Source organism: Lepidochelys kempii, chromosome 2 (assembly GCF_965140265.1).
Source record: "Lepidochelys kempii isolate rLepKem1 chromosome 2, rLepKem1.hap2, whole genome shotgun sequence".
NCBI classification, from domain to species: domain Eukaryota; kingdom Metazoa; phylum Chordata; order Testudines; family Cheloniidae; genus Lepidochelys; species Lepidochelys kempii.
This window is the reverse complement of record NC_133257.1, coordinates 209,519,590-209,537,369: the sequence shown is the minus strand read 5'-3', so window position 1 is coordinate 209,537,369 and position 17,780 is coordinate 209,519,590. Positions and strand designations below refer to the sequence as shown.

The 17,780-nt window shown below is 45.1% G+C and overlaps 1 protein-coding gene across 1 annotated transcript in view; it reads right to left on the bottom strand.

Annotated features, from left to right (window-relative positions):
• Positions 1-6,114, bottom strand: part of TRA2A (transformer 2 alpha homolog) — a 52,153-nt gene extending 46,039 nt beyond the window's left edge. The window contains 2 exon segments of the mRNA XM_073333721.1: positions 5,769-6,050; positions 6,052-6,114. Coding sequence (XP_073189822.1) covers positions 5,769-6,050; positions 6,052-6,114 — 345 coding nt within the window.
• Positions 6,115-17,780: the final 11,666 nt, after the last annotated feature.

Here is a 17,780-nt window from a genome sequence, read left to right as displayed (position 1 = left end):
TTTCTCTGATCCAGAAAAGCACTTAAGCACATAAGTAAACACATAGACTTAAATGAGACTGCTCATGTGCTTAAAGCTAAATACACACTTAAGCACTTTTCTGGACTATGGCCATTTTTAGGATTTGTACAGAGTAGGAAGAGATCTCAATTAAAATCAAAGGTACTGACAAACTTAGGAAGAAGAGAAAAGATTTGACTACTACTTTGACTTGGTGAAAAACTGAATAGCAATTCCTACAAGATGTGCCTATCACTCCATGACTAGCAAGGTACACAGCAGCTGAAGACACCATTTTTGAGTGACAGAATCCCAGTTGTCTATATCTAAAAGAATGGTTTTATATATTACTTATGAGATGACAGGGATTGAGTAAATTGCAGTACTGCATTTTTAATGTACTCTCCCTGCTGTGCATAGAATGATCTCGGGATGAAATAAAGAATATGGTCTTATTCACCTCTTTGAAAACAAACAAACCATCTGGGATTAGGAATTAAACTGAGATCCTGAAATGGAAAGGAAGAGTGTAGTTTAGAGCACTGATTCTCAGCCAGGAATACTCAGAGGTCTTCCAGGGGCTACTCAATTCATCTAGATCAATGTTTCTCAACTTCAGGGGTTCAGCCCCCTGGGGTGGAGGGTCATCAAGAGATGTGTTGGGGGGGGTCACAAATGCAGGGGTTGGCAAGCAGGGCAACTGCCCAGGGCCCCATGCCACAGGGGGCCCTGCAAAGCTAAGTTATATGCTTCAGCCCCAGGCAGCAGGACTCAGTTTTCAGATAAGGCTCACAAGCCAAAAATAGGTTTCAGAGTAGCAGCCATGTTAGTCTGTGTTCACATAAAGAAAAAGGAGTCTCTAAGGTGCCACAAATACTAACAAATTTATTTGAGCATCAGCTTTTGTGAGCTACAGCTCACTTCATCGGATGCATTCCACTGAATAAATTTGTTAGTCTCTAAAGTGAAAAATAGTCTCAAGTGTCACACTGTAACAACCAGCTGAACGTAAAGACTCAAATCTTAAGTTCTCTGTAATTTAGTAAGAATTTGTGCAAATTGTGCATAAGAGGTGAATACGCCCATGTTTTTTATTTCACTCTGAAAACATCCTATACACAGCAGGGGAGTATATTAAAAATCCAGTAATACAATTTACTCAACCCCTGTTGTCTCATACATAATATATAAAACCATCCTTTTAGACATAGATAACTGGGATTCTAGTGAAGTATTGTTCCCTGAAACAAGGAACACTCCCCTGACCTGAGGAAGGACAAACAATATTACTTACAGTTTTGGGAACCAAAAGGTAACAAAGGCCAAACTGGAGCTACCAGAATGAAAATAGTTCTTCGTGAGTACATGAGCATAGGGCAGTGGTTCTCAAACTGTGCATCAGGACCCCGTTTTAATGGGGTTGCCAGGACTGGCATTAGACTTGCTGGGGCCTGGGGCTGAAGCCAAAGCCTGAGCCCCACTGCCTGGGACCCAAGCCCAAGGCTTCAGCCCTGGATGGCGGGGCTCAGGCTACAGGCCCCCCGCCTGGGGCTTAAGTCCTAGGGCCTCAGATTTGGACCCCTCACCCAGGACTGTGGGGCATGGGCGGGCTCAGGCTTCGGTCCGCCCTCCTGGGGTCATGTAGTAATTTTTGTTGTCAGAATGGGGGTCATAGTGCAATGAAGTTTGAGAATCCCTGGCCTAGGGACTGAGCAGAAAATGGAACTATGAACCAGACTTAAATCCAGGGATATGACAAAAAAATCCACTCTTGACGATTTCCTAGAAGCTGGAAAAGGAAGACTTCATCTTAGTATTGCAATTAGCAACCACCATATTCATTTGGAAGGTATTAGTGTTTGCCACATCAATTAGCACCTTAATTGAAAAGGTGAGGATATTTAATCTTTAATAAAGGCTTCCTTTATATATTTATCCAAAATATCAGGTGTTAAATAGTTTTAGTCTCTCTGAATAAAAATCCTTTTCAAATTGCTCAACTTCCACCATTTTGGCTCTAATGGGGCCACCATTTCACTAGTTTCCCAGTCAGGGTCTTTCAGCATAGAGGTCTTTTGTTATTTTTAATGTTAAAAAAACAAGAAGGATTTTTTTTTCTTTTAAAACATTTTCCTAGTCCTCCATATACATCATATATAAAATATGCACATGCCCTTTTTCTCGCTTAGCAGATGACCTTTAAGAGAGGCATCAACTTAGAATCTACTCAACTTCAACAAAATAATTTTAAATAGCTTCAATTGCTATAATTGCCAAGTTATGGAAATTTCCCTAATAATTGTATTAAGGTTTGCCATGACTCAGTTTCCATACAAGCATTCCTTTATTAGTTCAAAGGCCACTTGGGTGCAAGTTACATCCAAAATAGCAATATAAGAATATATCCTTATATTCTATGCCCTAACAATAATAGAGTTATAAGCTTTGGCCAAAATGCTTATAAGTAGTTCAGGCTCAGGAGCCACCTTCCCCAGCATGCCTCCAGAAGGCTAAAGAAAACACTGACAAAAACTCTAGGAAGCCTTACTTTTTATGCACTATAACAAGTGATATCACTGCCAATTATTGGGCCTTCGCTAAAATCAGCTGAAGCAGTTCAGGGCTGCACCATACTTTATCATCTCACTTTGCCATATTTTTCCCTAGCTGCAAGACTTGACTAAGCATTTGTAAATTATTATTTACTGCAGCTGGTGCTCAATTAACCATGTTTTCTTTATTTCTATTGCTTAGCTCAAACCCTCAATAAGGTAACAGGGTATTTCCAGGGCCATTACAAATTTTAAGATAAACAATCCCTCTCATTTTTTCTGGTTGCATGCTTCAGACTTATCACTTTGGTTAACATCAAAATAATATAAAATCATAGTTTACTTAGGTCTAATGTAGGCCTATAGGCCTACACCAAGACTTCCCAATTTTGTGGCTTTGCAAATCATATTTATCTTTACTGTGTTTTCTAGCCTACCATGTGGATGGTTAAGACATCCCTAAAAACCAAGTCTTACTGATTATACAGGGAAAGAAGTGAAACTGACTATATATAGAGTGATGTCAAATGCAAAGTAAAACTGAAATAATTCTCTAGCTATTTCTAATATTTCAAGTACAGTAAACTTAAGTGTCATTTGCAGCAATAGTACATAAAATAATTTCAGAAGTGTGATTTTTTAAAATTGAAGTCTTATTTTAAATTGAATGGTTTATCACACATTGTTGGGCAATTCTTAAGGTAGTCTGCAACACTTTTTTAAAGTTACTTTATCATAGCTAGGCTTTTATGAATCCACAACAGTGGCAATTCAGTTCAATTCGTACTATTTTAGAACACAATAAAACACTCAGAAATGCATGTATCAAGGACACATGATGATTAAGGTATGGCTGGTTGGGCTGACTAGTGAAGAACACATACTTAACTAAAAAGAAAAGGAGTACTTGCGGCACCTTAGAGACTAACACATTTATTTGAGCATAAGCTTTTGTGAGCTGCATCTGATGAAGTGAGCTTATGCTCTAATAAATGTGTTAGTCTCTAAGGTGCCACAAGTACTCCTTTTCTTTTTGTGAATACAGACTAACACGACTGCTACTCTAAAACCTGTCATCATACTTATCTAAGCAGCACCATACAATACTTCAATTTTATTTTAATTAACTTTAGTGTAATTGTTTAGTGTAATTGTTTTGTTGGATTTGGGAGAAGTGTTCAACAGATGGATCTTCAAAATCGTTCACAAGCGAAAACGCAAGTCACAGATTTATTGCATCTTTAAAAAAATGTTTTACACAAAGCAAAAGAAAACCAGATGAAAAATAATTTTAGAATACTCCTAGAGTAACGGGAATTAGTGTGTGTTTTCTGTTCTGATACATATGAACAAAAGTAAACACATCACTAGTTTTCTCTACTACTGCATTCAGCTGAATGGAAGACCATAAAATGGAAAATATATTGCCATTTGCTATGCTGGTTAAGAAATTTCCTCATCATTGGAAATAAAGATAAGTATACTCCCAAAAGAATTGAAGTAAGGCTAATGGCACACACTGACAAGTAAACTTTCCCCTCTAATCAGAGAGGGGACCAACCGCAACAGCCGTCACAGAAACCTAGCTTCAGAAATGCTTAGAGTAGACCCTCCTATTTCAACATCAGGCAGTGGAAAACATACAGTAACTCTGAAACCCATCAGTTTCATCACCTCCCTAACAACAACTGTTCTCTTAAACCAGAGAAAGTGATGAGAAAATATCTTTGACAAGAAAAGCAAGATACCGAAATACACAGTAAAAATGAATGGTAAACATAATAAACTGTAAAGAATTACTGACAAGCACCTTAGTTTGAAAAACTTGGGTAACAATCTAAAAATATAAGTTCATTTTCCATTTACTCATTACATTAATTAAAACAGAAATACCACACCTAACAAAGCCACTTTTGCCTGAACAATCCACACTAGAACTGTTTTTGTTTACCTCACCTGAGGAAGCAGCAGCCAACACTACAATAGTGTATGGTGCTTCTAGCCCAGAGACTATTTTTATTTAGTGTTACAAAAGTAGCACTATTTCAGTAAAGATACTTGTTGGAATACAACACTGCACTGTCAGAATTTCATGGGTCATTTTCCTAGGCAGCATCAGGTTGCTACAAAGCTGCTGCCACTGGTTCATCAGAGGAGATCACAAAAAAGATCCTCTAAAGTTCTCTTCAAGAGCAACTCTTGTGAGGACACCAAATATTTCCTACAATAAAACAGAGGTAAACAGGGATGGGATGAGGGCAGTGACCACATGGACGTGAACATCTGTCCCATGTTTCAAATAGTACCAGGCAGTTACTAATTCCTGCCTTTGTCCATCACTAAAAAATGTACAGAGACTATTCACACGTGTACAGAAAGACTGCAGCAACCATTAGAGGGTGAGTGAGGGAGTGAGGCGCTCAGCCTAACGAGGCCAGGGGCCACCACACTCCAGTAGGTGGCACCGGGGGAGAGGAGGGGTACAATCGGATCACCAGTGAATACACAGGGCAGTAGCGGAGACCGCCGGTGGCATCGGGAGTCTGGCTCAGAGGAAATCCCGATCACGGGCCACCGGAATGGTAGAGGCGGCTGGTCCCTGCGCTCCTCCGGCAGTGACACGGCCCGCCTCTCACACAGGCGGAGCCATTAACTGCCCGCCAAAGAAAGCGCAACCAAACCAGCGCTGACACGTCGGGATCCCCCCCCCCCCCGCCCCAAGGGCAGACACAGCACCGCCTCCAGCGCCCAGGCTCCGGGTAAAGAAGCTCCAGGAGCGGGATCCCGTAGTCCGCGGGGGGCGGGCGAGCTGGACTCGGAGCCCGGGAAGGGGAGAAGGGCTCCGGCAAAACGCAGGACGCGCTCCCCAGGGCTGCCGGTGAGAGGAAGGGACCCCAGGCAGGCTCAAAGGGAGGTGGGCAGGTAGCACGGCTCATCGCCCGCATCAAGAAATGAAGGGCGGGACCAGCAGGGCAGGGCGCCCCATAGCTAACGGTAGGGGGGCAAGACAGGGCGGAAGGGCAGCGGGGCGCGGCCCAACGCAACGCCCGCCGCGGGCGGGAGGCTCCGATGGCTCAGCGCCGCCGAGGGGAGCCATCTTAGGGAGAAGCCGCTGCGCCTCCCAGCCCGCCGGAAAAGAGCGCCTCTCCCCTCCCCCACTCCCTGGAGGACCGGGCCGGCCTCCCCCAGCACGGCCCGGGCGGGCTCGCCACTCACCCTCCCCTCGAAGTTATTCTCCTCTACGTCGCTCATGGCGGTGGGGTGCTGGTTGCTGCGCTCAGCGATCGGGGACGCGAGTCCCGGGCAGCGGCCTCCTTCCTGCCTCCCTCCCCGCAGAGCCTCCGGACCCGTCCTGTAGACAGCGGCGGCAGCGCAAAATGGCGCCTCTGCCTCCTCTGCGCCCGACACCGCGCAGGGGGGCGGGGCCGCCCCGCCAATCACAAAGGAGGCGCCCGCTGCGGGCGGGAATGGGGAGGTGATTGAGGTGAGGCCCCGCCCCCGGCCTTCCGCCGGCCCGCACTGAGGCGTCGGAAACTGGAGCGGGGAGAGGCGCTGTCCTCATTTATCCTCTCGTGCCCGCACCGGCGGTGTGCACCGGCCCCCTGCAACACACAGGGGACTTGTACGATTCCCTCACACAGTCAACGCGCACCGCTGCGTACATGCCGCTCCCCGCACCGCAGTTTGTACAAGCTACCCCCTAAACACACAACATATACCACCATGCATGAGGCGCCCTACACACAACACACAGCAGCGTGTATGAGATCCCCGCTCCCCCCCGCAGCCACAACACAGCGTGTGGGGACTCCCGCATCTCACAGTGTGTGTATAAGAGAGTGAGATGAGAGCCTGAGCAGGCCACTACGTGTGCGGGGGCCTCTGGGCATGTGTATGCGCTGTGCTTTTTTTTTGGAGGGCGGGGGGGGGGGTTGTGCATGCTAGCGTGTGTGTGCGGTTGTGGGGGCTTTGCATATGGCAGCATGTGGGCGCATTGAGGAGAGCATTGTGTGCAGGTAGATGTGTGTGTGTGTGAAGAGGAGACGCGGCGCACACTGGTGTAGGGGGTTGGGTATGCCAGTGTATGTTGGAGGAGAGTGTTGTACAGACCAGTGTACGTGTAAGGAAGCAGAGCCTCATAAACATTAGTGTGTGGTGAGGAGAGAGAGGTGGGACCTCATGAATGCCAGCATCTGTGTGTGTGTGGAGGGGATGGGCCCCCACACACACTTTTGTGGGGGGCTTCATGCACACTGATTAGGAAGACCACCCATCTTTTATTTCAAAGGACCATCCATATTTCATTGATTTGTTCCTTAGGGTTACCATCCATCCTTTATTTTAAGATTAATTGAAATGTATTAAAACTGATAAGTACCATTTTAAACATTAAATTGAAGCTTAAGATAATTGCATTGTATACTTGAGGGCAGTAGAAATATACACTTGAGAGGAAAATACATGATATGCTAAGGAAAAAAGTGTTTCCTTAAAACATCTCTTAAAATAAAGCGTTGACCCTTATTTTTCATGTGGTTTTCCCTTATTTCTATCCAATAAAGGTGGTCACCCTAACACTGATGAATATGTTGAGGGAAACTCTGGACATTTCTGTGAGGGAGAGGAGGACTGTGCACATCAGCATGTGTCTCTGTGACAGTAGTGAACTCCTACACATTGATGTGTGTGTAATGGGGGGTTTTACACACGGCAGTATGTGATGTGGGCGCTTGCCAGTGTGTGTTGTATGTGTACGTGGTAGGAGGCTTGTACACACTGATTGTGTGTCGGGGCAAAGGGGCTTGTACGCACACCAATGTGTGTGGTGAAGGTATAGGTGGTAGAGAACTCATACACATTGATGTGTGTGATGGGTGACGGGGTTTGTACACACTCGTGTGTGTGTAGGGGGCTTGTACACAGTGATGTGTGTGGCAAACGGGTGTGTACTGGAATGTATAACACTCTCCCCCAACGTACACTGGCATACATAAGGCACACACACACACTGGCATACACAACACTCTACACCAGTGTGTCCCTGTCCTCTTCACACACACACACACACACACACACACACACACACACAGACATCTGCCTGCACACAGTGCTCTCCTCAATGCGCCCACATGCTGCCATATGCAAAGCCCTCAACTGCACACACACGCTAGCATGCACAACCCCCCCCCCCCCCCGCAAACTGCACGGACATACACATGCACAGAGCCCCCCACAACTGCACAGACATAATATCCTGCTCAAGCTCTCATCTCACTCTCTTTTCATACACATATAGGGTTGACAACCCTCCAGGATTGGCCTGGAGTCTCCTGGAATCAGCATCGATCTCCTGATGACTATTGAAAGCAATCCAGGAGATTTTAATGGGCTATTTTAAGAAAATGACATCATGTCATGTTAGGGAAAAAAAATCTCCCGGAATAGCTTCAGTCAGAGTTGGCAACCCTATACATACACTGTGAGATGCAGGAGGCCCAATATGGCATGCAGAAGGCCCCCTTATGCCGTCTTACTGCAACCCCCAACATACCAACACCTTCTTGCACAGGTGTGTACATATCCATCTTACCTCGTACACATGCTCCAGTACACACATCACCTATACTTTCTCCTCATCTCCTTATCAATTTACTTCAATCTCACCTCTGTGATGGGTTCAGTCACAGAGACCCCATTGGGACTGTCACCTGATATGCTGAAATTACTGTTGAGCCTGATTTCCCTGCCAACTTGGGACTTCCAGAATCCTGTCTTGTTGAGCCAGACACACTAGCCTGCTGCAACACAGACCCAGGGTTTGGTCCACGCCCCCAAAGCTGCAGACTTAACTGAAAACAGCTCAGCTCTCTCCAGCATCCAGATACACAGTTCCCAATTGGATCCAAACCCCAAATAAATCCGTTTAACTCTGTGTGAAGCGTATGCAGGGTAAATTCATAAATTGTCTGCCCTTTATAACACTGATAGAGAGATATGCACAGCTGTTTGCTCCCCCAGGTATTAAGCACTTACTCTGGGTTTATAAATAAACAAAAGTGATTTTATTAAGTATAAAAAGTAGGATTTAAGTGGTTTCAAGTAATAACAGCCAGAACAAAGTAAGTCACAATGCAAAATAAAACAAAACACGCAAGTCTAAACCTAATACAGTAAGAAACTGATTACAGGTAATATCTCACCCTCAAAGATATTCCAATAAGCTTCTTTCACAGACTAGACTCCTTGCTAGTCTGGGCCCAATCCTTTTCCCTGGTATAGTCTTTATTAGATCCAGCAGACATCTCAGGTGGTAGGTAGGGGTTTTCCCATGACTGGCAGCCTATTTTGTCCTGTTCCACCCCCTTTTATAGCTTTGGCACAAGGCGGGAATCTTTTATCTCTCTGGGTCCCCACCCCTTCTTCTAAATGGAAAAGTACTAGATTTAAGATGGATTTCATTATCAGGTGACATGGCCACATGTCACTGTAAGACCCCTAGTCTCCATTCCCTATGGGCTGGCCCACACGTACACAGGAAGGCTTTCAAGTAACTAAGACCATTTACAACTGATTGTTTCCGGAGCACCCTTAATGGCCTCCACTTAATATGTTTACATCAGTGATACAAGTTTATATCTTATTATTCTAACTCCAGATATAGAAATAATACATGCAAACAAATAGGATGAACACACTTAGTAGATTACGAGCTTTCTAACAACACCATACAAGGGGTATTTAGTGTAAAGCATATTCCAGTTATGTCATATTCATAAGCATATTTCCATAAAGCATATGGAGTGCAACGTCACAACCTCCCTCCCATATGTTTATATAAGTCTATTTAAAACTTCCTCATCTCAGGTCCCTATTGATTTCTCTTCCTTTCTATGTTCTTATATAAATTCCCACATCTCCCTCTAACACCTCCTCCATGAACTTTCAAACTGCCTTCATTCCCATTGAGAAACACAAAATCATTCAGCCTACACTGTCGTCCCCTTCCACTATACATATACAAACACAGTCCCTTTTGCCTCTTGCCTTTTTCACTCTCTCACATGCAAATCTCACTTTTGCCTTTCATCCTCCTCTAGTTCCACATCTTCTACAGTTGTCTAATCACCTGCGCTTCCCTTCCACACGTACACATGTCTTCTCAATCTCGCCTTTCCCTCTCCACATAGTGCTCAAATGCACTTAAAGATAGGGTGACTGTATTTCCTTATGCTGAATACGGGACCTCTGGTAAAATTACTCATATTCAAGCGAGTTCAACGGCAATCAATCAGAACTATGCAGCATAGGTGCCGACTCCGTGGGTGCTCCAGGGCTATAGCACCCATGGGGAAAAATTAGTGGGTGCTCTGCATCCACCGGCAGCCAAGCTCCCTGCCCCGCCCTGCCTCACCTCTTCCTCTGCTTCCGCCTCCTTCCCTGAGAGCACTGCATCCCCACTCCTCCGCCTACCTCCCAGCGCTTGCCACAGCCAAACAGCTGTAGCAAGCTCCAGGAGGGAGCGGGGAGGAGCAGGAATGTGGCGTGCTCAGGGGAGGAGGTGGGGAAGAGGTGGGGCCAGGGCAGAGATTTGGGGAAGGGGTTGGAATGGGGGTGGGAGGAGGCGGGGAAGGGGTGGAATCAGGGCTAATAGTAAAAGTGGAAAAGCATAAGGTGACAATGGCTGAAGTACCAGGCTGGAAATAGATGGATCTACCCCAGGCATAAAAATAGACGTCCACAACACACAGAAAAATGCCCAGTCCTTTAGAGGGATGGGCCACTTGTAGTACATGGTTTGTGGCCAGTTTTAGCAATAGTGTTACATCTATTACCGGTGTGTATAAGAAGGTAGTTTAAAGAAACTACTGTCAAGAGGCCTTCCATTTTTTGGAACAGGAGCTGATTAAAGACCTAGTGCTAATTAACCTAGATTTTGACAAATCCTTCCTGGTGCTCACAGATGCTTGACACTGGTTTAAGGGCTCTCCTGACATAAGTACAGAGGGATAAGGAAAGAAATCCTATACAGTGCATGGATCATCATTTTGTTCTGTGTTTTTGCAGTGCCTAGCACAATGGGGTCCTAGTCCATGACAGGGATTTCTAGGTGCGATCACAACATTAATAATAATAATAACAATAAATAATCTAGCTATGCAAAAAATACTATTAAGGGAGAAAAACTATGCTACTATTGAAAAAAAAAGGAGTACTTGTGGCACCTTAGAGACTAACAAATTTATTTGAGCATAAGCTTTCATGAGCTACTGCTCACTTCATCGGATGCATGCAGTGGAAAATACAGTGGGGAGATTTTATGTACACAGAGAACATGAAACAATGGGTGTTACCATACACACTGTAACGAGAGTAATCAGGTAAGGTGAGCTATTACCAGCAGGAGAGAAAAAAAAACACACCTTTTGTAGCGATAATCAAGGTGGGTCATTTCCAGCAGTTGACAAGAACATGTGAGGAACAGTAGGGGGGAAAAGTAAACATGGGGAAATAGTTTTACTTTGTGTAATGACCCATCTACTCCCAGTCTTTATTCAAGCCTAATTTAATGGTGTCCAGTTTGCAAATTAATTCCAATTCAGCAGTCTCTCATTGGAGTCTGTTTTTGAAGTTGTCTTGTCATAATGCAGGGTCTCAACATATTACAGCTATCTCATTATGGGAGGAGGTTTACTGAATATATAGACCAGCAATCATATGATCACATGATATGAAAGAAGCTAATGCTAAACTGTTGTGAAGCGTCAACTCCACAGATCAGCAGCCATGCCCCGATTAGTGGTTGGGAGTGTGTATGTAAGCAAACAGGAAGAAGCTAGACTCTCCACCCTCAAAGCGTTTTGGTTGGCTAGAGAGCTGGCAGGTAATTTTGTTCCTGCTTCTTACTGCCAGCTCTCCTAGGACTGGAGAAAGAATTCAGTGGGCTGTTGGAAAGGGCATGTGCAGTTGGCGGCTGGTGAGAAATATTTGACCAAGAGTCTGAGCTCTAGATTTGCGAGGAACAGGGCAAGGGAGCAGCCTAAACATGTGGCTTCATTTAGTGAATATGCGAGATTCAGCTAGAGCCCACAAGCAGGAAGACGGTATCCTGAGTGTCTTAGGCTCACAGTCACTCAGACATTTTGCTGATAAAGCTGACTGTTGCTGATAATGTGATTGTTACTTATAAAGGAGTTTTAGTGACTTCTGGGTGAATATCTGCCTCTCCAAAGGCTATAGGAGGGCCTTAATCCCAAGGCAACAGCTCAGAGTTTGGAACTGGCTACCACAGAGGGGAGCCCCCACTACACTGGTGTGCTGGTGTCTAGGCTACAACATGGACAGAGTCCTGTCTCAAAGAACCAAAAAATAAAAATATGTTGTTTTCAATTGTTAGCTTAATGCAACTGAAAATCCCTCTAACGCTGGTTAAGTTGCAGTCTACCATGTTTTAAGGCATATTATCTGGCTGTGTTGCTGCCTAGGCTACAATGTAGCCAGCCAACATGCCTTCATATGTATTATCCTGTTTTAATGAGTGCTGAAATGGTTTTTCAATTGTGTTAAACTAACTTGATGGAGAACCATACCTTTTCAGTCCATCAAGTCAGGACCTTGTAAAGGGGGAGGAGTATGACAAATCCATTATCATTTTGTTAATTAATGTTAAGGACAAATTATACATTTATATAAGCCCTGCATCTTTAAAAGCAGACTGACCTGGCTTCAGGATGACACCTTCAGACAAGACAATTCACTTGCCAAGCCCAGTACAAAAGGTCATTCTTGGAGAGGAGAAGCTAAATTGGGTTGATAAGATGCAAAAATGGAGCAGAAAAACAGGAACTGAAATTGTTTGTTCTCAGCACTGAATACTATTCTGAATTAATTTGGGAATGGTCCCCTCAGAAACACTTCTTCTGCATACCATTTCTTTTGTTTTAATCTGATCTCATTAAATGATTTTTAATTAAACCACTGGAAACTCACATCATTCTGGACAGGTGACAAATTTCAGCCTCTAAAGACAGGTTAACGAAGAGCATCTGTATGATGCTCCACTCAGGATTCTCATCACAAGGCCATACATGAAGAAGTCCTCTCTCATTAGGTGTGTCACTTAATATTAAATAAAAATAAATTACAGAGGATTTATATAGTTTGTTGTAGTACTTTTTTTCCTGGTCCCAAAAAATATTGTAATTAAATCACTACAAACAGAAGAACTGACTTTGGGCTGTTGGATTAAAGTTCACTTACTCAGCAGATGAGTCTAACAAATATTTATTAAGGCAAAACACTCAGAGTAGTGATCAGTTACTCACAAGTACGAAGCTCACCAGGATGATCTCATCACAGTTGCCTGCCGCACGGGACAATACAACTTCAATCTCCCTTTGTTACACAAATTTATTTATAACTTTTTCTTATCTGTTCTTATACATACAGATTAGTCTTTCATTTCCATGTTAACTCTCCTCCCCTGTCAGTAGAAGTTTAGCATTAGTTCAAACTATCATTTTCTAGCTTTTTATTTACTTTATATTTTCTTGTTTTCCCAAATATGATTACTCTGCAATTTCTTACATATGTGCAATGCTAAACATAATTATTCTGCAATTTCTTATATGTACACAATTCTACTTATGCTGTTAAACATTATCAGAACAGACTCTTAAAATCCACAGCAGGCTTTTGTCAGACCTAAATATGCCTTCACTCCCAATATAGGTATCAGTGTGAAGATTTTAAGTACACATATTCCTAAAATGTCTAATCACATTTAAAATCACATGCCTGGGATAACAGGGCAGCATATCATTTAATACTGTGATAGCTGTACATTCCTAATTGAAAAAAAGTAACAAGAGCATGACTATCAGCCCAAAGGAACAAATATGAACACAGTTAATAATTTATAAGACCCTATCTGCAGTACAAGGATCCTGGATACAACACAGTGGTATCCTGATACAGTTTACTCTTGTAGGGTGAACAGACTATTGTAACACAGATTTCCTGACCCGTATTAGCACAGTTTCCCATATTTAGGCCTTGTCTACACTACATAGTTTTGTCAACACAACTCAGGTTTCATCGACAAAACAGTGCAGGTGTACACAAAACAATGCTCCTCCCGCCGATTTAACTCTCCTGCTATACCGACATAATAAAACCGCCTTGACGAGTGGCATAGAGCTTTTTACGACAAAGTTAAAGTGATGCAGTGTCAGTGAAGACACTGTGCTTGCTTATGTCACCCTAAGTGGCCTCCAGGAGGTGTCCCACAATGCCTATCATGACCGCTCTGGTAAGCGGTTTCTACTCTGCTGTCCTGCAGCCAGGTACACAGGCATGTACCCCTGTCCCTTTAAAGCCCCAAGAATTTTTGAAATTCCACGTCCTGTTTGCTCAGCGTGGACAGCGCACATTGCACCTTCCCAGCTGACCATGCTGGCTTTCCGCTGCAAACACAGTTCCTCCTGGAGTACATCAGAGTTGCTGGATCTGTTGGGTCTGTGGGGAGAAGAGGCTGTGCAGTCGTAGCTCTGATCCAGCTGTAGGAACTTTGACTCCTACAAGCAGAGTGCTTGTGACATGGAGGAGAAGGGGCATGGAAGTGGCACACAGCAGTGCCATGCTAAGATGAAGGAGCTGAGGCAAGTGTATCAGAGGGCAAGGGAGGCTAACCATCGCTCTGGTGCAGCACTGAAAACATGCTGCTTCTACAAGGAGCTGCACACCATCCTCAGCAGCAACCCCACCTCCACCATCAAGAGCCCCATGAATACTTCAGGGGGACTGGATGCCAGCAGAGTCAACTCTGAGGATGAAGTGATGGACGAGGAGGTCGAGTTGGAGAAAGAAGTGGGACAGGCGACAGGCTTGTCTGGTGCCGTGGTGAGCCAGGACCTTTTCTGATTCCGGAGGGGTCTAGCCAGTCCCAGCAGTCCGGCTCTGGTGTGCCTGAAGCAGGAGAGGGGCGCTCCGGTGAGTACTCATTTTGCTTTGATAGTGCCCAGTTACATGAGGTAGAGGTGTCCTTTATTTTGTTACACAGTGCATGTGGGAGAAACAGAGGCGGATTAAGGTTTAGTGGAGGCCTGGGCCAGAGCAAATGGGAGGCCCGTCCCCAACCATTCCACCTGCAGTCCCGCCCCTGTTCCACCACTTTCCCCCGCGGCCCTGCCCGTTCCACCTACAGGTCCGCCCCATTCCACCCTCCCTGCAGCTCCACAACCTGTTTGCTCCTTTCAGTCCCCTTCTGCTGCAGCCCCAAGACTGGAGAAGCTCTGTGTCCCCGCTCCTACACACACAGGCTGCAGCGGGGACTGAGCGCTCCCCAGCTCTGAGGCCACAGCAGGGAGCAGCCAGGGTCTGGGCGCGTGGGCTTCAGGAGGGTCCTGCCGAAGTGCGGGGTCAGGGTGTGGGTGTGCCCATGTTTCCAGGGACCCCCCAGTTGGCTTGTCATTGTCTTTTACCCTCCATTTTAGTGCACTGCTTCATGCTTGGTCTAGCGCCATTTTTGTGGTGTCTAATTTTTGATCTGTTAATGTTTATGTAATCCTGCCCAGAAACTGAGTGAAGGCAGGAAATTCAAACAGTAAAGGCGGAAAGGGGTCATCTGACTCCCAGTTATTCTGCCTAGTGACAGAGAGTCTATATAAGGGGGTTGCACACTCTGTCAGGTGCTGTCTGCCCAGGAAGTGCTTGGTCGTACAACAGAGGAAGAGGAACATCATCAAAACACCTTTGCTTACCTGGTTGTCCATCGTCCAGGAAGATCTCCTGTTCCATCTCAAGCTCCTGATTCTGGTAGCTGTCCTCAAAGTCTTGACCTGAGTTACCTGAGAAACAAGTCAGATGAGAGCATCATGAGCCATCTACACCTGAATTCCTGTCACTGTAGAGACTGAGTAATTTGACATTTTATTTGTGTTATGCCCATATTGGTTATGGGTTGGGTCAGGGCTTCAAACTGTACTTGTAAACCACCGAGCTGTTTTATGCTGTTTTACTCTGTTTAATGCTTTATTGCCCTTTCTCTGTCTAATCTCTTAATAAACCCTCCTTCCTGTTTTCACCTTTTAAAACAACTAAGTTTAATTTTACCTGCAACTAAGAGGTGATAGACCCTAAAGGGGAATCAATCCTTTTAGGGAGGTGGGGTCCTTAAATCAATTCCACCAGTCTCTTCTAGTAACACCCCGCCCAGTGCTCCTGCCAGGGAGCGGGGTTGGGGCATGGGTGTGCACATTTTTCCAGGGCCCCCCAGTTGACCGGGGTTCGTGGGCATGGGCTCCGTCAGCTCAGTGACTAATCCACCATGGGTAGAGAAGGGATCAAAATTAACAACACTAGGTACTGTTTGCATCTGCTTTGCATTCCCCTGTGCAGGTACGCAGTGGGGGCCCTGCGGAAAAGTTTGTTAATGTGCACCGAGATCTCCCAGAAATTCTCCATAAACTTTCTTGCTGATACTCTGCAATCCTCTGCTGAAGGTTCCTTGGCAGAGCTGCTTTGTTTTTCCCCCGTTGTAGGAAACTTTCCCACACCAATTGGCAGTTACTTCTGGAGGCACCAAAGCATCACACAGCCGAGCAGCATACGGATCTGGTCTGAAGCCACCTCCATGTAGGAGACGTACCCTGACATCTTTGATAACCCACAGTAGTGTGATTTCAGCTTCGATCACCCCCACCTGTGGAAAACAGTGCCAGTATTCAGAATGGCGTCCCTAGGCGCTTGGACTGATCCCCTTATGAAAACACCCAGACCTTTTGTACTGTCTTGCACCACCCCCCCGGGTCTGAACTCATCATGTTTAGTGCTCTGGCCATGCTGCGTGCTTGGCAAGGGAAAGTGAGAAAGAGATGTATGTAACTTTTATGATTCAGAACAGTGAGTGCACGCACAATATTGACTATGTGTATTCTTTCTTTTGCTTATGCAAATGTGCCCTCGAGGGCCAGCTCCTACACACTGGCTGCGATCATCAGATCAGGCCAATAGCGAGCACAGAACATGGAGAGAGACAATAAACGAAAAACTAGAAGTGGATTGCCAGGAAAGGAGACAGGCCCAGGAGCGGATCATAGAGGGTCAGAAGCAGAAAACAAAGCTCATGAAGGACCAAACAAGAGATGCTGAGCTCCCTGGTTGTGCTTTTGATGGAACACATGCATGCTCGACTCCCCCTGCAACTCACACAGGACTGCCTTCCCTGACCTCCCCAAACTCCCCTCCCCCACCCCAACATTTCTCTCATGTTCCCAACCCGTCACAGTAACCCTTGCACTCCACCCCGAGACATTTTCCATAATGACAGCTGGACTTGCACACCGCTGTGAGATCCTCAATTCAGTGAATGCTGTTTACTATCATGTCCCTTGTAACAAATGTTAATCTGTGTATTGCTGTTTAATAAAAATTTAGTCTTACAAAGACAGTGATTCTGTATTTGTGACCGACACAGAGTGGCTGCAACAGAAATTCATGCACAGTGGTAATTGGCACATTTGCAGACCACAATTAACCCTCAGGCAGGAATAATTACGGGGTCATTCGGTGTGGCAAGTAAACAGTGTGGCTCAATTCAGAAGCCCTTGGAATTACTGGATGGATAAAACTGCATCATGGGGTTGGTGATCCCGCCCCCAGGATGCACTGCGATCCATTCCCAGAACTCCTCGCGGGAGAAGGTGGCGATTTGCACAGTGGGATAACTACCCATGGTGCACTGCTCTCTCTGTCAGTGCTAGAGCACCAACCGTGGATGAGCTCCACCGACACAAGGAGTGTTGTCTGAACATGCACAAGCAATGTAATTACAGTGGTTTATGAGAGTTGACATAATTTAAGTCGACAACTCTGTAGTGTAGACATGGCCTTAGATTTACTCAAACTGTTTTACCCACTCTCTTAAATAAACTGAAAATTGCACGTAAATAATAATTGTGATTTGTCTAAGTTGGGGGGATGTTATCAGCTGCTGACTATGCATGTCCATGGGAATAAAGGATTAATCACTAGTTTTGGAGAGGAAGAGGAATCAGATAGGAATAACATTGCCACAGACAAAGTCAGAGCTTGTAATCTCTATCCATAAAGAAAAGGAGTACTTGTGGCACCTTAGAGACTAACCAATTTATTTGAGCATGAAGTGAGCTGTAGCTCACGAAAGCTCATGCTCAAATAAATTGGTTAGTCTCTAAGGTGCCACAAGTACTC